Source organism: Crocuta crocuta, unplaced genomic scaffold (assembly GCF_008692635.1).
Source record: "Crocuta crocuta isolate KB4526 unplaced genomic scaffold, BGI_CrCroc_1.0 scaffold218, whole genome shotgun sequence".
In the NCBI taxonomy this organism is placed as follows: domain Eukaryota; kingdom Metazoa; phylum Chordata; class Mammalia; order Carnivora; family Hyaenidae; genus Crocuta; species Crocuta crocuta.
In genome coordinates this window covers 7,082,673-7,107,275 of record NW_027533170.1, presented here as the reverse complement: position 1 = coordinate 7,107,275, position 24,603 = coordinate 7,082,673, and the positions used below count along the sequence as shown (strand labels likewise).

The 24,603-nt window shown below is 37.2% G+C and overlaps 1 protein-coding gene across 4 annotated transcripts in view; it reads left to right on the top strand.

The window, feature by feature from the left end:
- The window catches only part of YTHDC2 (YTH N6-methyladenosine RNA binding protein C2), a 63,744-nt gene that overhangs the window by 25,774 nt on the left and 13,367 nt on the right, over positions 1 to 24,603 (top strand). For 3 of the 4 annotated variants that reach the window (XM_077746276.1, XM_077746279.1, XM_077746280.1), the window contains 15 exons: positions 1,629 to 1,755; positions 1,958 to 2,023; positions 5,769 to 5,947; positions 6,191 to 6,287; positions 6,367 to 6,454; positions 6,539 to 6,619; positions 8,559 to 8,641; positions 12,321 to 12,426; positions 13,929 to 14,048; positions 14,353 to 14,625; positions 17,693 to 17,819; positions 19,095 to 19,300; positions 19,619 to 19,814; positions 21,052 to 21,161; positions 22,243 to 22,535. In XM_077746276.1, coding sequence (XP_077602402.1) covers positions 1,629 to 1,755; positions 1,958 to 2,023; positions 5,769 to 5,947; positions 6,191 to 6,287; positions 6,367 to 6,454; positions 6,539 to 6,619; positions 8,559 to 8,641; positions 12,321 to 12,426; positions 13,929 to 14,048; positions 14,353 to 14,625; positions 17,693 to 17,819; positions 19,095 to 19,300; positions 19,619 to 19,814; positions 21,052 to 21,161; positions 22,243 to 22,535 — 2,152 coding nt within the window. The remainder of the gene's footprint in view (positions 1 to 1,628; positions 1,756 to 1,957; positions 2,024 to 5,768; positions 5,948 to 6,190; positions 6,288 to 6,366; positions 6,455 to 6,538; positions 6,620 to 8,558; positions 8,642 to 12,320; positions 12,427 to 13,928; positions 14,049 to 14,352; positions 14,626 to 17,692; positions 17,820 to 19,094; positions 19,301 to 19,618; positions 19,815 to 21,051; positions 21,162 to 22,242; positions 22,536 to 24,603) is intronic. The other variant, XM_077746278.1, reaches the window with a different exon arrangement.

Genomic DNA, 24,603 nt, shown 5'->3' with positions numbered 1-24,603 from the left:
AAGCTGTCGATACCTTTTTAGAGTTATTCTAGCTCTTACTCAAGGAGAAGGGAATTAGGCTCCATCTCTTACAGAGAGGAGTACTAAAGAATTGTTGGATACTTAATTCGTACCCTGCTGCTCAAAAATCTGCACATTTTTGGTTCTCTTCTCCAAAGCTATCAAATGAGTGTTAGTTGAATCAGTAATTCTCTTACAGTGAGTATAGGTCATAATCTTTTCAGACCTTTTAAAAAATGCATCAGCCTGGCCATCCCAGACCTACTGACTTTGAATCTAGAGTAAATCATGGCTATCTCCTTTTAGAAATAAGAAGCCTGAGGTAATTCTCTCCTCTTCTAAGTCTTCCTTCCTACCTTAAGAATCGTCGACTTGTATTTAACTAATGGTTACCATGTTTTAGAGTATTAAACAGCGAGGATAATTTGGTATCTATGGAAAATTAAAGTTTTCCATTTGTAATTATATTTTAGTGCAGAGGTTTTTTTTTTCCCCAGTGGTGATTTCTTTTTGAAATTACCAGTTTTGTAATTAAGGCAAACTGGTGCTAAGCAATTTTACTATATTGCATTTCTTGAGACATATATTCTAGGAAAGAACTTAAATTCTACAGAACTTTGTTTTTCTCATGGAGGGATTTTATGGGACATACACTTTCTGCCAACGTCATTTCCATTAAGCATGTCAGTAAGTAACAGCCTGGAATGGTAGAATGAAAACAAAACAAAAGAACAACAAAAAATGGTCTCAGACTTTGCATTTGCACTTTTAAGCATTCGTTACCAGTTGCTGATGAATATTAACGTTTTAATTCTTCATATCTTGTCATTTGATGATTAAGATACTACCCAGGCCTACAAAGATCATTTAAGGGTTTTGCAAGTTACTAGTTTTCCTCTTCTGTTTTAATTATAATTTTGAGCTTAAGACAGCTTAGCAGCAATCTTTCCTTCTCCTGCCTTCCAAATGATTGTCCCTATTCCATCACTTTTATCTATCTATCTATCCATCCATCCTTTCATTCATTCATTATTTTAGAGAGAGCGTGACTGGGGAAGAGGGGCAGAGGGTGAGAGAGAGAGAATCCCAAGCAGGCTCTGCACTCAGCATGGAGCGTGACATGGGGCTTGATTCCATGACCCTGGGATCATGACCTGAGCTGAAGTCAGGAGTTGGATGCTCAACAACTGAGCCACCTAGGCTCCCCTCCTCCCTCGTGTTTATATTAAAAGCATATCAGTAACATCTCCTTGGATGATCTGAGTTAAGGGCTATGTAATACTGTTATCATGTAGTGGGTTAAGGAGCAAAATCTCAAGAAAATCCTCCTGACACTCACTTCTTTCATTTAACTTAAAAAAAAATTAAAATGGGGGTGTCAGGGTGGCTCAGTCGGTTAAGCGTCCGACTTTGGCTCAGGTCATGATCTCACGGTTTGTGGGTTTGAGCCCCGCGTCCGGCTCTGTGCTGACAGCCAGCTCAGATCCTGGAGCCTGCTTCCAATTCTGTGTCTCCCTCTCTCTCTGACCCTCCCTTGCTCGCTCTGTCTCTCAAAAATAAATTTAAAAAATTAAAATGATTTAAAAAATTTGGAAATAAAACTTGTGTTTATCTTGTCCTGTTTGTAGTTGATTACAGGCACAGCGAGACCAGTGCAACAGCTCTGATGGTCGCTGCTGGACGAGGCTTTTCCAGTCAAGTAGAGCAGTTAATCAGCATGGGAGCCAACGTGCACAGTAAAGCATCGAATGGCTGGTAATGGCGAACAACATCCATTCCCTATGTGTCTTGGTGTAGCTACACATACCGTCTTTGATTTTTAGGTTTGCCTTTCTGTTAAAAGCTGTTCTATAATCATTGCTGGAACATCTCTAATGGGTGACTGAATAATATGACTAGTTTTATAATTTTGAAAACATCATCTATCTAATAATTTGATGCCTTTGAATTTTGGCAGGATGGCTTTAGATTGGGCGAAACACTTTGGACAGACTGAAATTGTGGATCTTCTGGAATCTTACAGGTAAAACTTTATTCTGTGCTTAATTAACCCTACCTTCATTTTTACAAGCTTGGCCATGAGAATCATAGAATATGACACTGTAGGCTACAGACTCTTATTCAGAGATTTTCTTTTGTGTGTTTGTTGTTGTTTTTTGAATTGTAAGGAATTCTAAGGAAAGGAAATTGTTTTTTTAGGGTGCTGGTAAGATCTACTATACTGTAATAATTTATTTTATTTTGACAAACAGGAGGGGGATTTCCAGTTAAACATGATAGCCAAAACACATGTAGTTTACCTTTGCATTTTCCCAAAACATCATTGAAATGGTAAGGAAGGAATGTGCAAGCTAATAAAGTGAAAGAGATTAGAAGAGGTCATTGCAACTGATGGAAGATACTAAATTTTTGGGTAATACAAGGCTAGTGGATCGGTGGTGGCTGACGTGGCAGAGCTGAGAAAATTGAAACCTCGGCGCCTGCAGAGGGACATGCCAGTGAGAATCAGATTCATTTTAGCTTCTTAGAGGCTCACTGAACTACTTCTGAATGACAGTGAAAGAAAGGGCCAAAAAACAAAACAAAACAAACCCTCCCCCCTACAAAAAACAAAAAACACAACAAAACCCAGAATTGATTGAAATTCTCTGTGAGGAACATTTAGAATTCCAGATTCCCACTTCCACTCCACCAGATGATACCGCTTCCGCTGCCTTGGCAGAAAGTGGGACATATATGAAGAAATCAAGCCGCGGAAATGTTGGACTTGGAATTACCAGGCACAGTGGAAGGGTAGGAGTGAGGGGCGTCAAACAGGAAAGTCTAAAGACTGAAAGTTGACATACCATCTTCTCCCTTCCACTGCTATCCCTGTCACCTTTTCCTGTTTGAAGCTTATGTGTTTTAGCAGAAAACTTGAGAATTCTCCCCTGAGAAAACAGACCAAACTGAAGGAAAAGAATTAGAATTATAGAAGGCTGGGTATTCCTTCAGTGAAATGACCATCTTTTAAACCAGATAGCTCAGCAGTGACCATCTGTGCACATGGAGGGTTTTTTTTTTTTTGCGTTATCTTTAAAGGTGAACAAACTGTTGAGCATTGATCACCAGGTATCTTTGAGGGGGAAAAGCACCCACAATCCAACAAACCACAATAGCAACCAAAAAACCCGGAACTTGGATGGAACTAAGCATTAGTAGCCAGAAGAAAACTTGAAAAACTAATAGAAAGTATTCATGAAACAGAAACAATGTGTTATAAAACAGGAACTTATACCCTGCGTATAACACCCAGCGCTCATCCCAAGTGTCTTCCTTAATGCTCCTTACCCATTTAGCCCATCCCCCACCCATGAGAGGGATATTTATTGTAACTTTTAGCAAACCATTTCTTTATTAACACTATGTATATGCATTCCTTTGATTTAAGAAAGAAGAATTGGACAATACTTTCAAAATCCTATGAAACGAATCCTTCATTTTGGTCACTGAACAATGGTTTTAGGTAAATTAAGGTTAGATTGTGTAGATTTTGGATTAGATATCTTAAGAGAAGAGAAAGATATTTTATTAAAGGAAAAGGTACCCGAAGAAAATGTGTTTAGTAATACATGGATGGCATCTATCTGTTTTTAACCTGTAAGAATCAAAAATGAAAAAAAATAGAATTTGAAGTTAACATATATTAAAACACCTTTTATTGAGGAACATATAAATGTTTATCTGAATTGGGTTTTCGTATTTAATTCTACATAGTCTCAGATGGCAGATGAAGTAAATGTTTGAAGTATGAAATTAGTCTTGTTTTAATTTCAGTTAAATGATAATGATGTTTAGAGTCATTCTTAGCAGATCCAGTGCTAATTATGGTGAGGCAGGATTTGCTGTCATTTCAGTAAATAGCACCCAGAACTTGTAGTCCTTTTAGTGCTAACACTTTGAATGCTCTAGACTTTCTTAGCATGCTGGAAGTAGCTCAGTAGACACCATAGCTTACCAAATACAGTAGTTATTGGGATAATATCCTAATTATCCTGGCTAACTGGGCTTTCTTTTTAGTCCACAGATCATGACATTATCAATCATCTATTTTAAATATTTAAAATTAAATTTATTAATAAAATGTTAGATTATTGATAATTGATATGTAAAGTTAGTGTTTTGTTTTTGAGGGTGTTAATTGGGGAGAGCGGCAGAGGGGGAGAGAGAGAGTCTCAAGCAGGTTCCACACCTAGTATGTAGCCCGATGTAGGGCTCCATCCCATGACTATGTTATGACCTGAGCCGAGATCGAGAGTTCGGTGCTCAACTGACTGAGCCAATCAGGCTTCCCTAAAGTTAGAGCTTTAAACAAAAGAACATACTACCCTCTTCATTTACCTATTAAGAAGTAAAAAAAAAAAAAAAATTGGAATATTTTAAAATGGGTCTTAAATTTAAAATACTACGAGTTTAATATTTTTCCTATTGAGAGCAGGCTGATTTTCTGCTAAGCTCTTTAAGAGAAATGGGCTGAACTGAACTTCTAGAAATCTTAGTTACTAGTGATGGCAGTAGTTTATATTTTTACATAGAAGATGAAGAAACAAGCTGTTATTTAATTTATGCTGATTCTGGGCCTTTGGAAAATAGCATAACCAATCTGCTTTTAGAATAGAATTACCAAATTAGCAGTCATGTTAAGCTGGTACCTGTAGAATTATGTCTGTTTTTTTTTAATGTGGACTTTTCTTCAGAGTATTGTTTATAAAGTGAATAATTAGAATCAGCCTATTAAGAAAATGTAAATGATGATTAAAATTTTGTGTCTTTTAGGTTTTGTTAAGATAAAGTGCGCATATCACATAGTTCACCCATGTTATCCAGTCATTACCACAGTCAGTTTTGAGAACATTTTCATTACCCCTCTCCAAAAAAAAAAAAAAAAAACCCAACTCTTCCATTTCTAGACACCTAGTATACCTTCTGTTTCTGCAGGTTTGTCTATTCCATACTCTTAATCTAAGTGGAATGATGTAATACCTGGTCTTTTTGTGATTGGCTCCTTTCATTTGCATAATGTTTCAAGGTTCAACCATATTGTAGCAGGCGTCCTTTTTCTGACTAATAATCTACTCTGTGGATACATCAGTTTGTTTAACCATTCATCAGTTGATGAACATTTGTGTTGTTTCCAGTTTTTGACTCTTATGAATAATACTGGTATGAACAGTTGTGTACACATATTTACGTAGACCTGTATTTCCATCTCCTTTGTTTATATACTGAGGAGTGGAATTGCTGGCGCATGTGGTGACACTGTGTTTAACATTTTGAGGAGCTGCCATATTGTTTTTCAAAGTGGCTTCATCATTTTATGCTCCCACCAGCAATGTATGATGGTTACAGTTTCTCCACACTCACTTTCTTGTCTTTTTGTTTGTAGTCCTTCAAGTGGGTGTGAAGTAGTATTCATTGTGGTTTTGATTTTCACTTCTGTGGTAACTAATGTTGTTGAACATCTTCTCAATGTGTTTATTGGCAATTTGTATATTGTCTTTGGAGAAATGTCTTCAGGTTGTGTTTTCAAAAATCACTTACAGACAAATTTTACTTTGGAGAATGTACTGTAAACCAAAACATGGACTGTAGCTGAGACATTAAGTATCACTTACCCTCTTTAGGGTGTATTTAACATTTGAAGAAGGACATCATGGGAATTGTTGGCCTTAAAGGATTACTCTTTTTGATGAAAATTGAAGGTTTGTTTTTGTTTTTTTTTTTCCTAGTGCTTCACTGGAATTTGGAAATCTGGATGAAAGTTCTCTGGTTCACACAAACGGGAGTGACCTCAGTGCAGAAGACAGAGAGCTCCTGAAAGCGTATCATCACAGTTTTGATGATGAAAAAGTAGACTTGGACTTGATCATGCACCTTCTATACAATATCTGCCATGGTTGCGATGCTGGTAAATAACTGCTGTCTAAACCAACTGGAACAGCACTGTATGCTTCAATTTCAGAATTACTATTTTATGTGTACAGATTTTTGTGTAATCCATTGGCAGTATTGCATAAATCTCTTACGCGTCATAAATATTACAGTTGATTAGTCCCTGAAAATGTGATATAGTTGATTATAGATGGTTCTGTTGATTGGTTCTGGTTTGTAAAAGCAGAGATTATATTTTAAAAAATTATTCTTCTCCAAGGTGCAATATTAATATTCCTACCTGGGTATGATGAAATTGTTGGACTGAGAGATCGCATCCTGTTTGATGACAAGCGGTTTGCTGACAACACACACAGGTAAAAGCTAAAGCTTTACATTTGCTGCTTTAAGTAATGGATGGGTACCATAGTGTCTTTTCCCTTTCATTGTCAACAGATATCAAGTCTTCATGCTTCATTCAAATATGCAAACATCTGATCAGAAGAAGGTATTGAAAAACCCACCTGCCGGTGTTCGAAAAATAGTAAGCTTGATAAAATCTTCTTTTGTCCATTTTCTTAGTTGTTGGTCCTGTTTTCGTATTAACTGTAGCAACATTCCATTGCAGATCCTTTCCACCAACATTGCTGAAACCAGCATCACAGTCAATGATGTTGTCTTTGTCATTGATTCCGGTAAGGTGAAAGAGGTATGTTGGAGGAGTTGTATTTTATGTCAATGAAGAAGGTTAAGTTAGATTCCAATAAATGCGTCTATAAGCAGAATTCACTTTTAATTTCTGGTTCTGTCTGATTTTACCATAGTAGTCGTTGATTTTCTAAAGTGAATATTTTAACTTAAACTGTTCAGAATATAGGATCCAGTTAGTGTCACAAAATTATATTAAAAAATGAGCTTCTTCTGATTAAATACTAGGAAGAAAGTAAAAGGTTGGCTAGTTACCCTGAGAATTTTGTCACCATGTGGGGGTTTGATTACATATTTTGTATGCTTTCCTTCTACATGTGGGAATGGACCATGTCCCTCCTGTTCATTGTTTAATCTCCGGTGCTCCATATGTAGCCAGTACTCAAGAGATACTTCGTTCTGAAGAACATACTAAGAGCAAGTGAACAAAAACAGAGGTCAGCAAATGATAGCAGCCACATGGGCTCATTTCCTGCTTTTATAAAAATAATTTCCCTTGGAACACTGCCATGTTCTGCCTGTTGACCGTGGCTGCTTTCACACTGCAATTGCAGATTTGAATTAGTTGCAGCCTCTACAAAGACCCTCTACAAAGGCTAAAATATTTACTGCCAACCCAATAGAAATAAAAGACAGCATTTATTTTCTTTAGCATTAGAATACTCAGCAGTTCTCAATGCCCTTAACTCTGGTAGGTCCTTTCACTGAAAGAATTGAAAGTGATGGAGGTGGTTGATATTCAAGGAAAGGTACTATCTATGTTGTGGGAAACAAATGATATTTGTTCTAGCAGATATAAATGATCACATTTTAATGTGAAAAAAATTTATTAATTGCTTTCTAATGCTTTCGAAGTAATTTTTAGGAATATCTTACAGAAAATAAGATTGTATTATAAAATTTGGACATTTCATTATAGTTGGATATTATAAGGAAGGGATACATTTTATTTTTTTTATAAGAGGATACTGATGAATATTATCACTAAAAGTCTGAATGGCGAGTCCATAAAACTTCAGATTTCACTGCCCTGAAATTAGCTAAAGCTGATAAGTAAATTTCATATATTTTAGAAATTAATTCCTATAGGTATCATTTATCAAGTAAACCATAGTTTAGAATATGATGATAGTGTCATCAGAAGTTATTTGACATACAAAATTGACAAATGTGACATTTTACTAAAACCTAAATAGGTAGTATCTTTTTTAAAGATCCCGTAATTAAACTATAAGAGAACACGTTTGTATTTTCTCTATATAGTTATTCTATGAAAGGGAAAGTGTAAGTCACTGAATGATTAAGTATATATTCTAGTTAGGAATCCATTCTTTTAAAATATTTCTCTATATAGTAAATTTTTGCTTTAGAATCTTTGAGGATGTTGGAGGGAATAGGTTTTTTTTTAATTCTTTGTTTTTGATGTTTATTTATTTTTGAGAGACAAAGATAGAGCACAAGCAGGGGAGGGGCAGGGGGAGAGAGAGACACAGAATCTGAAACAGTCTCCAGGCTCTGAGCTGTCAGCACAGAGCCCGACGTGAGGCTTGAACCCACGAACAGTGAGGTCATGAGACCTGAGCCGAAGTTGGATGCTTAACCTACTGAGCCACCCAGGTGCCCCTATTTATTTTTGAGAGACAGACAGACAGAGACAGCGCATCCGTGAGGGAGGGCAGAGAGAGAGGGAGACACAGAATCTGAAGGAGGCTCTAGGCTCTGAACTGTCAGCACAAAGCCTGTTGTGGGGCTCAAACTCACAAATTGTGAAATCATTACCTGAGTTGAAGTTGGATGCTTAACTGTCTGAGCCACCCAGGAGAAGAGGAGCTTTTTAAATTAAACTTGGCATGTTAAAATATATTCATAATGTTTCTTGGGGTTTCTTCTTAAGCACCTTTTACAAAAGTTTTAACACAAAGATAACTTAAATATTACAGAAATCCTTTGATGCACTGAATTTTGTTACAATGTTAAAAATGGTGTGGATTTCCAAAGCTAGTGCCATACAACGAAAAGGCAGGTAATGTATATTTAATGTACATTAATATTGATAAATTGCCTATGAAATTTTGGAAACATTTTGATACATATTACATATTTAACATATATTCTGCTTTCTATAAAATGTTAAACTTTTCATGTTAGTCTTAATTTTTATATTATTTTTGCAAAGCAGTCCATTTTAAAATATACTTTTTTTAAAGGTTGAATTCAGCTTATGTTAAAATTTTTTGCCCAGTATAATCTATACTCAGAAGAGGTAAGAAACTTAAAAAACAAAATTAAATGGAAAGTATCTTCAACATTTGCTATATAGTACAAAGAGCTAATTTCTGTATTTTGCAAAAAAACCCCTTCAAAACCAGTCTGTAAAGACCAGTACATTAACCTCACGTATATCACCTCCTATCTAACAAAAGAAATGTAAATTAATGAGGTAATATTTTTTGCTTATCACCAGATTGGCATTGATGAAAATGTTTTGTTTTTTAATATTTTTATTTATTTCTAGGAGAGAGAGAGAGACAGCGTGAGCAGGGGAGGGTCAGAGAGAGAGGGAGGTACAGACCCTGAAATAGGCTCCAGTCTCTGAGCTGGCAGTGAGCACAGAGCCCGATGTGGGGCTCGAACCCACGAACTGTGAGATCATGACCTAAGCGAAAGTCGGACACTTAACCGACTAAGCCACCCAGGCACCCTTGATGAAAATGCTTAACAGTACATACAACAGAGTTGGCAGGAGCATAGGCCAGTAAGCTTTTGTGGTTTGCTGATGGAAGTGTAAATTGGTGTGACTTCTTCACAGGATAGTTTGAAACTGTTGATCCAAATCTACCCTTTGCTGGTGGATTCTACTTCTCATAGTTTGTCCTGAGTGTACATGTGCACTTTGTGCAGAGATGTGTTTAAGGCTGCCCTCTGCAGCATTGCTTGTGATAGGGAAGAATCCGAGGACATTGTCATGTTTGTCACTAGTGAAGTATTGTGGTTAAATCATGCTGTCATCACACAGTGACATACTAGGTAAGTGTCAAAAGGAAAGATGTAGATGTATGTATTTTTATATAGAATGAGTGGTCAGAATATATTATTAACTGAAAAAAGTAAGGTGTAGAACAGGCATCTAATAGTGTTTGCTTGTGCTGAATATGTATACATAGACATTTTAATTTTTATTTTATTTTTAAAAAATTTTTAATGTTTATTTATTTTTGAGAGCGAGAGGGAGAGACAGAGACAGAGTGTGAGCAGCAGAGGGGCAGACCCAGAATCCTAACCAGGCTCCAGGCTCTGAGCTGTCGGCACAGAGCCCGATGCGGTCCTCAAACCCACGAATGTGAGATCATGACCTGAGCGGAAGTCGGATGCTTAACTGATGGAGCTACCCAGGGGCCCCAATGTATATTTAGGCACAAATGCACTGTCAAGTTTGAGAGAAACATTAAAAAACAATTGTTGACCCTGAGAAGGTGGATTTGTGGTGCTCTTGAAGGAGATTTAATTTTTATTTCTTTGTAGTTTGGTTACTTATTTTAGTAAATAAATATGCTTGCATTACTTTCTCCTTTTAAAAAAGGAAAGATTTGGGGCGCCTGGGTGGNTAAAAAAAATTAAAAAAAATAAAATAAAAAAGAAAGATTAAAAAGTATATTTTTCAGTAATCATTTGATTTTTTTCTTTTATTTTAACTAGTAGAAAAACATCAGATACTTTAAAGCAGTTCCTCTTATGCTGAAGATGGTGGATGCATTATTTCTGTACTTTATAATTTCATAGGATGTTCTTGGGGGCATGTTGCTATTACCCTCCCAGTTGTTTCCTTATGGTAGGGTGTGGCTTGATACATTGAGCTGGGTTTATAGGCTAATAGTATATTATCAGGGATGAAAATCAGAAATTGTAGAAATTTTCCTTGTCATCTTTTTCAACAGATATTTTTTGACAGCTTTCGCTGTGTAAGTGTTAGGGTACAATGATGAATAGAGTCTGATGAGTAGAGTTTGAGGTGGGAGGAATGGTGTAGTCCATCTTGGAATCCATTAAAGTAAGCGATTTTAACACTATGTGATTTGTGCTACAATTGGATAATGCTTCTAGAGGAGTTACGGTAGAATCTGAGATAAATATGAATAAAGAGGTGTTGTCAAAAGGCTTTTCTAGCAGAGGCAAGGCATAGGCAAAGGCCTGAAGGCAAGAATGAGCAAGAAAGTTGTTTGGATGGAGTTTAGTTTAGAGGACCATAGTAAAAAATGAAGAGAAAGAGGTAAGATGTGGACAGGTCTTTAAGGACCCTTTTGTGTTTTCTCTTTCTCCTTAATAAACCGGAGGATGGCATGATGATTGTAGTCTTTCAGCTCTTTGAAGAATGAATTGGCAGAGACAAAACTGATGGTAGGAGGATACTTGCATTTAAAATAAGGGAGAGATGACAGTAAGTGTGGATTGTGATAGTGGAGAAATAAAGTAGATAATTCATTTAAGAGATACTAAGGGGTATGGAATGGTGTGGAGTCCAGCATGTCATACAGGTGTCTGTCTTCAAAATTTTGTGGATGGTGGTGCTGTTGTCAGAGAAAGTGCGAATAGTGGTTCTGTTGGGGAGTAGAATGAACTTTTGGTTGTATTTGGTTGTTTGGAAAATCCAGGTGGAGCTAAAGGTTTTGGAAGTGTAGGTGTATGGTTAGGGTGAAGAGATCTCAGTGGATGGAAATTGAAGTCAGGAGGATAATTACGATCCCCTTGGGAGAGAGAGTAGAGCAGGAGAGCCCAGGGCTGAGGTCCAGCGTCACAGGAACATCTACATTTAAGGACAGGTGAAAGACAGAGATAGTTCAGAAGAGGCAGGAGAGGAGGGAAAGCTGATGGATTGGTAGTGAGGAAAGTGCTGATGAAGGAACGGTGGTCCTGCGTCTAATGTTTTCTAACTTTGTAACCACAACAGTGTGTTTTATTATGTTTATTATGTATTTATTATGTTTATTATGTCTGGATTGTAAGCTTTGGGAGCATAGGGATATTTCTACTCTCTCTCACTTAGCATATTCAGCCTTGCTGTTAGCAGATATGGTGACCGTGGGTGAAATTAAAAGAGACTGCTTTTCTTCAAGATATTTTTCTGCTGCTTCCCAGAAAATGATACAAGTCTGTATGGTGGCGGGGTGTAATGCTGCTCCCTGAGAGTTGTTTAATGCTTGTTTTGCGCAGTTCTACACAGTGGCGTATGCGCTGAACTCTGAGCACAGTGCTGTGTCAGTTCCAGAAAGCCAATGACATTTATTTATTTTCTTTTCAAAATTTTATTTAAGTTCTAGCTAGTTAACATACAGTACAGTATTGGTTTCAGCAGTAGGATTCAGTGATTCATCACTTACATATACAAAGCTGATGAAATTTAAATTACCATGTATTTTTTTCATTATTTTTACTCTCATATATGTTACTTGAAAAAACATTTTTTTAATAATTTCCCTAGAAGGTATATTAGGTAAGTGTCATTCATGAATTTTTACAAATGAGTTGCAGATGAGTAAAGTGCCTTCTGGAAAGAATCAGAGGGGAGCAGATTCACAGGAGGGATTTGCACTCAGATGTCCTGACCCTGGCCCATTGCTCTGTGTCCTTGGCACACTGCTTTCATCGTTTCCTTGGTATAGTCTTTATTCCTTATGTGAATCCCAATTTTTTACTTCACTTTTAAGGGCAGGGAGATGTAGACCTGGAATTTGTTTCCGGCTCTTCAGCAGACTCCGATTCCAGAATATGTTGGAATTTCAGACTCCAGAACTTCTGAGAATGCCATTACAGGTAGAAATTTACTAAATTCTAAAAAGCTATTTTTGTGGGTGACAGAGGAGAAAGGGACTGTTTTAACTTATATCAGTTGGACTTTTAAATAATCAACTCATAAGACAAAATTATAAAATTGTATGTTATATAGGGTGGTTATGTACCTAACTACTATTTTTTTTCCCATATAAGAAAATTTAATCCATAAACCTCCAAAATTTTAAAGAATTGCATTCTTGAATGCATTTAAATTATGGTACAGTTTATAAATACTTTTTTTTTTTTAATGTAACATTTTAGAAGTCTGACAGCCACATTGTGTTCACCTTTCACAATCTCATTGAGGATTAGAAAACAAATTGTTTAAGATCAAAAAGATAATGCCACCATCTCAGTTTAAGATGCTGAGATTACCGTGGTAGTTTGGAAGAGAGTCCGCTGAGATTTCCTGGCCTTTATTAAAACTTTGCTTTAGGTTTTCTGACTTCACGGAACAGCCAGATATTGTAGTTTCTAGGGAAAACTACTGGAAGTACATTAATTTGATTATCTGGTGCACTGAGCTGGATGTTGGCTTCCAAACCTTTCAAGAGAAACTGGATCATGTTTTTGGTATCCGTGTACCTAGATGGCTTCCCACTTTTCCATGCCCCTGGTTTTAGGATAAAATACAAAACTCTTAGCAAGAGCCTAAATTCTCTATCTTTCCTTCCAGTGTCTCTAGTTTTAATTTTTGACATCTTGTCTTTCTCTCTCTGCTCAGACGAGTAGTTTGAATTTTTCAAGCACGCCTTGTTTCTATCTTAGGGCCTTTGTCTGTGTGCTCCCCTCTCCCTAGAATCCTCCCCCTTGTTTCTTTGATAATTACTTCCGACTCAATCATTACATCCCAGTTTAAGTGCCTTTCCCCAGAGATGTTGTCTTTGACTTCCCATGGCCTCTTTCTGCCCTTTCCTGAACTTGATTAAATAGTTCTCTGTATCCGTCACAGCACTTATAAAAATTGTAACTAAGTAGTTAATTGTGTCATTATTCTGTTTTTCCCACACAATGAAAAACCCACCAGGGGAAACCCTTGTCTTTTTCTTCCAACTTGCCGCATAGTCCCTAGCACCTGGTAAGCACTTTGCTGAATGGATAAAAGATTCTAGAATGTCATACAAAGGGAAAAAATTCTTTTGGACAATAACTCTTACTGCTATGTATAAGAACTGCGTGAGGAGACCTTGCCAGTGTGGGCAATGGTAATCTTGATAGGATGTAATGGAGGGTGTTTATTATATTAAAGTTCTGGCACCTACGACAAGGTCAGAGCCTGTCTTTCATAGAAGGACATGGTTCCTTCTACTGTTCATTTAAATCAGAGGATCTACAGTCTGTTTGGGGCCTGTGTTTCCCATGACTTCTTTAAAAATCAAAATCACCGAAAAAGAAATAAAATGCAACAAAATCTAAAAAAAAACAATAAAAATCACCATAAATTTCAATATTTCAACATTGTTCGCTGTTCTTATTTGCAGGAACTTTGTTTACACACTAAACTGTTAGCCCCAGTTAATTGTCCTATTGCTGATTTCCTGATGAAAGCTCCTGAACCTCCACCTGCTTTAATTGTAAGAAATGCTGTACAAATGCTTAAGGTTGGTGTCCTCACAGTTTTCATTTTACTGATTTTGCTTGAAATTTAAAGTGAGAATGCATCTTACCTAATTTTCGTACTTAAAAAGATTATCTTAAAGAAGCACATATTGAATAATACCCTCACAGTAATGACAGTAAAAACAGTTGATGTAGTTCTTTTTTTTATATAAAACATTTGAAGTAAACTATGTTTCCTGTAAGATGTGGCAAAAGAAAATTTACATTTTCATTTCTTACCAATTGGATTAAATGTCATGAAACATTTTGGTCGTGTCTCATTCTGTCTTGTGTGCTTTTATTTAGACAATAGATGCGATGGACGCGTGGGAAGATCTCACTGAGCTTGGCTATCATTTGGCCGACCTGCCCGTTGAACCCCATCTTGGAAAAATGGTCCTGTGCGCTGTCGTGTTAAAGTGTCTGGACCCCATCCTGACGATTGCCTGCACGCTGGCCTATCGAGACCCTTTCGTGCTGCCGACCCAGGCCTCTCAGAAGCGCGCAGCTATGCTTTGTAGGAAACGCTTCACCGCGGGAACTTTCAGTGACCACATGGCACTGCTCAGAGCATTCCAGGTGTCGGTCGTTGCTGTCATTACATTTCTGAACATGTTGCTGGTTGAACACACTTCTGGCTCAAGTGTAACAAATTAAAAAAGTGATAGGACTCCATTAATTTGGTTTCCTTATAAAGTCACATTTTGTGAATGGCTCAGAAAAATACCTTCCTGCTGTCCATTTGTTAAAATTACCACTATTTTTCTCTACCTTTTTTTCCTTTCATTTTCTCTCTTTTCTTCTTATAGGAATATGTGTCTGTATGTATTTTTATTTTATATATTTTTTAATACCCAAGTTCCTTATCTTTTAATCACATCCACTCTCTTGGGCAGGCAGTGCCCTCAAATTTTAGTTGAGAAGCAGTGTATATTATGGGGTGCCTGGTTGACTTCGTTGATTAAGCATCTGACTCTTTAGTTTGGCTCAGGTCACGATCTCACAGTTCGTGGGTTTGAGCCCTGTGTCGGGCTCCACACTGCACGGACCTGCTTGGGATTCTCTCCCTGTCTCTCCCCCTCTCTCACAATAAATAAACTTAAAAAAAAAACAAGAGACAATGTATATTATTCAAAGTATGTAGAACAAACCTAGGAAGAAACTTACCTTGAATTTAATATCTATTTACTGATTTTTTTTTGAGTATGTCTTACTCTTGTGTGCTCAAGACACTATGCTAAGAACTTAATATTATGAAATAAACTCAATATTGCTTAAAACTTTTTAAGTTAACAGTAGTTAGAAATTGAGGAATGTGATAAACAAGAAAGAAAAGATAAGGAAAATAGGACCTGAGGAAAGGAAATGATATGTAATTTAAAATTTTAGGTATGTGGGGAAGAATATGTTCTTTCTTTCTTTTTTTTTAATGTTTTATTTCTGAGAGAGAGAGAGAGACAGTGTGAGCAGGGAAGCATCAGAGAGAGAGGGAGATACAGAATCTGAAGCAGGCTCCAGGCTCTGAGCTAGCTGTCAGCCCAGAGTCCAATGCGGGGTTCGAACCCACGAACCGTGAGATCATGACCTGAGCCGAAGTCAGACGTTTAACCGACTGAGCCACTCAGGTGCCCCAGAATATGTTCTTTCTTAAAAAGGTATTCTTAAATTCTCTTGAATGTAGGCCATGACTATATATTTTTTTAAATTTCATTTTGTTGGGGTATCTGGGTGGCTCAGTTGGTTAAGTGCCAACTTCTGCTCAGGTCATGATCTCACTTTTTGGGAGTTTGAGGCCCGCGTGGGGCTGTGTCTGGACAGCTCAGAACCTGGAGCCTGCTTCAGATTCTGTCTCCCCCCTCTCTCTCTGCCCCTCACCTGCTTGTGCTCACGCGCACGCTCTCACTCTCTCTCTCTCAAAAATAAACATAAAAAAAAATTTCATTTTGCTTATGCAAAAGTGATTGTTTTTTACGCATAGAAGATTTTTCCAATATATACAGTTTAAAAAAATACCGGCAAGCTATTTTGTGAGCCCTGTTACTGATAATGCAATGACAATAGACACTATTGAGTCTGTTAGGTACCATGTATTATAGTAGATTAGTTGAGTAGATAGTAATTGGAGGGAGATTTGGAATAGAATTCCTATGTATTCTTTGCTTTTTCCTCAGCTCCTTTAAGAGCGAAGAGGATAAATTATTGCTTTGGTCTTTCAGTTATATCCCAAAGCAAGAAAAGTCATTTTCAAAGAGGAGTTTTCCTGTACTACATATGGATGGTTTCTAGAAACCCCACTTCTCATTCTAAGATAGATTAAGAGGTTAATATAGAGCTTATTTTTGGAGGACTGGAGTGGCAGATCCTTAGATAAAATGGTGTTCATGACCGCTTAGTTACAAACCTCCTACACTTCGGTGGAAGATTAGCAGACATATCTGAAAAGGTAAATATTTTTACACAGCTGGTCATTTAAATTAAAGGATACTTAGTTCTCATTGGGATTATAGAAACTGAGTGGCTTCAATAGCATTTGAGTATAAATTAATGATACATTTTATTTGATCATAAAATCATAGATTTTACTTTTCTATATATTTTTTTTTTAAACATTTTTTATTTATTTCTAGGAGAGAGAGAAAGACAGCGTGAGCAGGGGAGGGTCAGAAAGAGAGGGAGACACAGAATCCGAAACAGGCTCTAGGCTCTGAGCTGGCAGTCAGCACAGAGCCCGACGCGGGGCTCGAACCCACAAACCGCGAGATCATGACCCAAGCGAAAGCCGGACGCTTAACCGACTAAGCCACCCAGGCGCCCCTACTTTTCTATATTTAATTTTTAAATTTTAATTTAAAAAAATTGAGATGTTATTGACATATTATTAACATTCATCACTGCATATAGTTACAAATTTTTTTTCTGTTTGTGATGAGAAGTTTTAAGATTTACTCTCTGGTATGTTAACTGGATTTCTTGTGGTGATAATTTCACAGTAATAATATACAAATATTGAATCACTATTTTATATACCTGAAATAAGTATAATGTTAAATGTCAGTGATACCTCAATAAAAAAAAGTGGACAAAAAAAATCTACTCTGTTATCAACTTTCAAACATACAATACAGTGTTATTAACTATAGTTACCATGCTGTACTACAGTTACCTCCCCAGGACTTTATTTTGTAACTGGAAGTTTGTATCTTTTGACCCCCTTCATCCATTTCACCTTCTCTCCTTCCTGTCCTCTGGCAAGTACCGATCTGTTCTCTGTGTCTTTGAGTTATGTTTATTTATTTATAAATGTTTGGTTATTTTTGAGAGAGAGAGGGCACAAGTCAGGGAGGGGCAGAGAGAGAGGGAGACACAGAATCCAAAGCAGGCATCAGGCTCCAAGCTTTCAGCACAAAGCCTGACGCGGGGCTCGAACCCACAAACTATGAGATCATGAACTGAACTGAAGACAGACGCTTTACCGACTGAGTCACCCAGGCACCTAGTTTTGTTTTTTTAATGAAGTCCTAAATTTTATCAAATAATTAGAAGGAGAATTGACCTTGAGTGATTAATGTAGTGGCTTTCAGTTACTTTGCTGCCTAACTAAGCAGTTTGGTAAATGTATCTTGTTATATAATTATATTTTTTGTAGGCGTGGCAGAAAGCACGAAGTGATGGGTGGGAGCGCGCCTTTTGTGAGAAGAATTTTCTTTCGCAAGCTACCATGGAAATAATCATCGGCATGAGAACTCAGTTGCTTGGTCAACTTAGAGCATCAGGTAAAGTTTTTCCCAAAGGACCTATTTAGACCACTGAGAGTACCCTACATATATCTCATAGCACTTGTAATGTTAGCTGATTCCAACTTATATTATTTTTAGGATGTTTTCACATTGTTGTAGATCATGTATTTATGAACTGCTTTGTAGACTCCTGTGTGATCTTAGCATTTGTTTTTTGATTTAAAAAATGATATCGAAGAGGCTTGGAGCTGAGAAATCTATGAATACCATTTGATACTATAGGCAGTGAGCAATTTGTAATTGTTGGCAAAGATCATTTTAAGTATGGTAGTTCTGCTTTATTAGTAGTAATAAACAATTATTTAGCTCTGTGAAATAGAAGTTAAAAAAATGTACGTAGGTTGATCTGAATGCTGGTCTTCATGTTTTTGGAACATAGAACAACTAGGAATCACTTAGTTTTTTAAAAAGAGAGAATGCCAGTATTGCCGTGTCCTTATAGAATTGTATGTTTAGACTTCCTTTTGTGTAGCATACCACATTGAAAAAATAGCCAAAGAAGACTACCAGAGCCTGGATTCATACATTAGCTAATGTGTCAAAGTAATGTAAGGAACGAGCCGAAGGTATTTCGAGTTGTTGCAAGTATTGGGCAATATGAAGGGCTTTGGAAATTCAAGCAAGGATATGTTTACTTGTCTTCACTGCAGAATTCATGTCTGTCATAACCAAAATGTTATTAATAATACCAGTCAGAAGAACGGTTTAGATTTTTAGCTGTGACTTTAGTACATTTCTATTTTGTAAATTTTAGTACCATTCTCACAGCAGCTTATGAAGAACTTTATAGCAAGAGTGTGTATTTTTTTTAAAGTCCCACATCCCCAGTGAGCAAACCTAAACTTTATTAGAATATTGAATTTGTATTTTAAACTCACCAGAAGAGATAATTACTATTATTAATTACCATAGAATTTGAATATCATTAAACTTACATGGGCTGTATAGAATTTTGTAAAAAATGCATACGTTTAAAAGTATATTTTGTGGGGCGCCTGGGTGGCTCAGTCGGTTAAGCATCCGACTTCGGCTCAGGTCATGATCTCACAGTTTGTGGGTTTGAGCCCCGCGTCGGGCTCTGTGCTGACAGCTAGCTCAGAGCCTGGAGCCTGCTTCAGATTCTGTGTCTCCCTCTCTCTTTGACCCTCCCCTGCTCACACTGTCTCTCTCTCAGAAATAAATAAAACATTAAAAAAAAAAGTATATTTTGCATAATGGAAAAAGTTGGTGTGGTTTTTTTCCTCCTTCTAGGTTTTGTTAGAGCACGAGGTGGTGGTGACATTCGAGATGTGAACACAAATTCCGAGAACTGGGCTGTCGTGAAAGCTGCGTTGGTGGCAGGCATGTATCCTAATGTAGTCCATGTGGACAGAGAGAATGTGGTACTGACAGGGCCAAAGGAGAAGAAAGTTCGGTTTCATCCCACTTCAGTTCTCAGTCAGCCTCAGTATAAGAAGGTAAAACGTTTTTAATGCTCTTAGGCCTTGAGGTCAAACTGATCTGGTTGAAGATCAACCACCTGCTTTAAGAAATTAATTAGATACATATGTCTAATTCAACATTGGAACAGATTTTTGACAGAATCTTAGAGTTGGAAGAGGTAATGTGTTAGATAATGAGGACTACCAACTGCATGAACAATGACGTGCTTTAGTTTTTGCTTGACTATTAATATACATCTTCTGGTTTGTTGAGGGACTTTTTACATTTTAAAAGTATTGCCAGTAAACTACGTGGCATACAGTCAACAATTCTTCAATTTCTTTTTCTATTAGATTCCTCCAGCCAATGGTCAGGCTGCAGCAGTTCAGGCCCTGCCTACAGATTGGCTTATTTATGATGAAATGACCCGGGCGCATAGAATAGCTAACATCCGCTGTTGTTCAGCGGTGACACCCGTCACTGTATTGGTGTTCTGTGGGCCAGCGAGGTTGGCAAGTAATGCTCTCCAGGAACCGGCATCGTTTCGAGGTAAATGGAGTAGCAAAGAAATAAAAATCTACTTGAAATGATTTTTCTTATTGGAACAAATAAATTTTGAAATTACACAAATTTACGTAGCAGTGGCTCCCTTTTGAAATAGTAAGACTAATTGGAAAATACTAAAGTTTACCTCAATTCTTAAAATTGATTTCCAAAGGTAACGTGGTATTGATTTGTGTATTTTTGATTAATCTTGCTCATAGGAGGTTTACTTTTCTCTCCCACTTGAAGTTAAATAACCTTTTAACATAAATAAAGGTAATTGTTTAAGGGAAATGATATTAATAGTGACCCATGATCTCATTTTCCTTATCCAAGCACCTTTTAATATTATTTTAAAATTATATGTAGGGGCACCTGGGTGGCTTAGTCGGTTAATCCACCAATTATGGCTCAGGTCACAGTCTCACAGTTTGTGGGTTCAAGCCCCATATGCAGCTCTGTGCTGACAGCTCAGAACCTGGAGCAGCTTTGAATTTTGTGTCTCCCTCTTTCCCTGCCCCTCCCCAACTTGTGCTCTCTCTCTCTCTCTCTTTCTCTCAAAAATAAACATTAAAAAATAAAATAAAATTATATGTAATATTTTTACATAGTAAGTTATTTTACATTCTGTTATATTAATGGCTGCAAAATATTCTATCACTTAAAAGTGGCATAATGCATTTAAAATGTTCCTGGGGGGGCGCCTGGGTGGCTCAGTCTATTGAGCATCTGACTTAGGCTCAGGTCATGATCTCGTGATTTGTGAATTCGAGCCCCACATTAGGCTCACTGATGTCAGCCTGTCAGTGCAGAGCCCACTTCTGATCCTCTGTCCTCCTCTCTTTGCCCCTCCACTTGTGCTCTCCCAAAAATAAATACTAAAAAAAATTAATAAAATGTTCCTGGGGTGGCAGAGTGGCTTAGTTGGTTAAGTGTGTGGCTCAGGTCATGATCTCATGGTTCATGAGTTTGAGTCCTGCCATTAGCTTGGAGCCCACTTCAGATCAGATTTATTTTGTTGCATTTTGGTTAGAGATCATCGTCTTTAAAATAACTTGTCTTTTTTCCCCCCTTTTTATAAGTATTGAGACTTAATTTTGTGAACTGTCAGCTTTGAAGAGCGCCACACCCAAACTATTACTCTGGAGGATTTGTGTAAATACAGAGTCTCTGTGTTTACTCAGTTCTTTTGCTTTATGGTGGTAAGAGTGAAATTTTTTCCTTTCGGTATGTGTTTGAACAGCAGATGGTGTTCCTAATGACAGTAGTGATAGTGAAATGGAAGATAGAACTACTGCTAATTTGGCAGCTTTGAAACTTGATGAGTGGCTTAATTTCAAACTAGAGCCTGAGGTAAGTCGCTTTTCAGTAGTGTGGTAAGTTTCTTTCGTTCCGTTAGTGTCAGTTGACATACAGTAAGATGAAAATGATGTTTTTACTATTGAGCCCTTAGTACTTGAGAATATTGTTTGCTTTTCAGTTTTTACGGGGCACTCATGCATACTCTGACATACTGGGGTTTATTTTAATAGAGGATTTGAAAAGCCTTGGTGTGGCTCGTATGTAAGCACAGAGATATTTGAACGTTTCTGTGTATATAAGAAAATACTGAGCGTTGGGTACACAAGCACTCCGTTTTAGGAGTGCTTAATGGGCACTAAGAAAGAAGTGAGTGTCTAAGGGAATGATAAGAGTTCATTCTTTTTTCTCTTTTTGTACATCTCTGAATTGGGAAAGATGAAGATTTTATCTTCTTTGTCCCAACTTCTTTGTCATAAGTTACCTGATTCTTCTTCTTGCTTGAAAGGTCATTCCTTCTTAGGTCCTTCACAGACTCTTCTGTATGTGTTTGTGCCTTTAATGTCCGATGTTCTCCACTGCTCTGGGCTTTACTCTGCTCTTTTCCTATCTCTGCACCATCTCCAGGGACCTTACCTCTGTGTGTAGATTCAGTAATCTCTAACGCACTGATGACTCCCAAGTCTGTCTGTACTTTTAGCTTAGGCCTCTCTGTGGACCTGTGAATCTAGCTGCCTTCTGGGCATCATCATTCGGATGTTCTGTAGGCACTAAAGTAAAATGTGAATGGAACTAAATGTATTTTTCTTTATTTACTGTGCTGTTAACTATTTCCAGTTTTAGTCACACTCTGCCACACATTGTTTGCCGTCTCTTCCATTAGACTGTTGCATTTGATTTTGTGCCTCTCGTGCCTCCAGTATGGCAAATAAGAAATTTTATCTCATTTGTGCAGCAAAAAGAATGAAATTGATAGTAAATTATATGAAATGTATGTTTTAATACATTCCTTCCTTACAAGTTGCAGAGTGTTTTTTGGAAAGCTGCAGACCTTAACTAATAACTAAATAGGTGTCTCGGAAGTGGGTATATATTTTGCTTGTATCTGTTTGAACTGAGGGAACTTTTATTACAGGCAGCTAGTTTATTGCTGCAGCTCAGACAGAAGTGGCACAGCTTATTTTTACGCCGAATGAGAGCTCCATCGAAACCTTGGTCTCAAGTTGATGAAGCTACCATAAGAGCAATTATAGCTGTGTTAAGCACCGAGGAACAGTCTGCAGGTTTACAGCAGCCGTCTGGGATAGGCCAGAGGCCAAGGCCTATGTCTTCAGAAGAACTTCCTTTGGCATCATCATGGAGGTCCAATAATAGCAGGAAAACTTCCACAGATACTGAATTTTCTGAGGAGTCTGCCACTGCAGAAAGGTACATTTATGACATTTTATCAAAACAGGAGACATTTTCTCCAGGAAAATGAGTTATTTCTCATAGAATCAGGTGTTATAATAATACTTAAAAATTGCTTAGAAGGTACACAAAGATGTGAAGAGCGTTTTACTTTTAAAACATAGTTCTTATAAGTAGTAAGATAATATGAAAGATTTTAAGCTACTGGTATCTGTGAGTCATTTAATAAGGAAGTGTTTTATTAGGAAAGACTAAAAATATTTAATTTCAAGACTTTAAAGATTTAGAGTCTGTTATGGAAAGAGCCTAAGTGTCCATCAACAGATGAATGGATCAAGAAGATGTGGTTTATCTATACCATGGAATACTACATGGCAATGAGAAACAATGAAATCTGGCCATGTGTAGCAACATGGATGGACCTTGAGGGTGTTAGGCTGAGCGAAATAAGTCAGGCAGAGAAGGAGAAATATCATATGTTTGCACGTATAGGAGGATTAGGAGGAACTTGAAGGAGGAACAAGGGAGAGAAGAAGGGCGGAAATGGTGGGGGAAAGGGAGAGAGGCAAACCATGAGAGACTCTTGAATGCTGACAAAAACTGAGGACTGATGGATGTGGGGGGGTGGGGCATGGGCATGTAGGAGGACACTTGTGGGGATGAGCACTGAGTGTTATGTGGAAACTAATTTGACAATAAACTATTTGTAAAAAAAAAAAAAATTGCATATTTGGAAAAAAAAAGATTTAGAGTCTGGTAAAAAGATACCAGTGTTTTAGAATTTTATATTTTAGTTGACACACATCAAATAACATCTTTCCCAAATATCTTACCGCAGGAAGTATGGGCTATGGCTGTTTAGAAGAACAGCCTCCTCACAAACCTTAGCTGGGTATCAGTATTACTAACTAGTATTCCCACAGAAGACAAGTTATTCATTCACTTACTCAGTGACACACTGAATGCGTGTTGTTCTCGGTGTAAGAGATACAGCAGCATACCAAACAGACACGATCTCTTCCTTCAGCGAGTTCATATTTTATCCAGGGGAGGCATATAATAAAAAAGTAAACAAATTTACTGTAGTGACAAGATGTATTACAGTGTAACCAGATTCTTCTTTTCTTTCTAGCATTTAGCAATTATACTTGGTATTTTTATTTACACTATGATTATTATTAATAAGAGTTTTTATATTGGATTATTTATCCAAAAAGATATTTTGATTATAAAATTGTGGTTACAATGAATCATTGGCCATGATTCAGAAATATTTGTTGTGTAAAAACATTTGTTAGAACCAAATTTATGTTTTATATGACTCAGAATTTCTTTATATCAGTTTAACATTTTTTTTTTTTACCCTGTTAGAATTGATAATGAACACAACATTGTTGCTTGTGATGCTAGTTTGGGCAGTACTGGTAGAAATCTGTGTAGTAAGAATATTTCATTGTTGGGGTGCCTGGGTGGCTCAGTCGGTTAAGTGTCCGACTTCACTCAGGTCATGATCTCACGGTTTGTGGGTTCGAGCCCCGTGTCGGGCTCTGTGCTGACAGCCCAGAGCCTGGAGCCTGCTTTGGATTCTGTGTCTCCTCCCTCTCTCTGTTCCTCCCTTGCTCACACTCTGTCTCTGTCTCTCAAAAACAAATAAATGTTAAAAAAAATTAAAAAAAAATATTTCATTGTTAAAAAATGAAAAATCCGAACAGAGGAAACATAAAAGATACGTGATGTTTACTGTTTTTTAAGGATCAGATGGGGTTGCTAGTACCTCCTTTTGGTCAGATTTGCACATTTGAATGAAGCATACAGCTTCATCAGGTCAGACTTGAGTTAAAGAGAAGTAATTCATACTGGTTTCCAAGTTCTTCACATACTGCATACTACATTTGAGGAATTAGTCATTTGCCAAAAAAACCTTCTCATCATGTGTGTTCTGGAATGTTTCTGTCTGTTGTAGGCCCTGCTGAGCAACAGAAGAGTAAAAAGCACATTTTATTCTTAGACACTACCCACTTTTTGAAAAGAATGTTCTAAAAGCTTACTTGGACAGTGGTGTAGAATATGGGAATAGATTTCTATA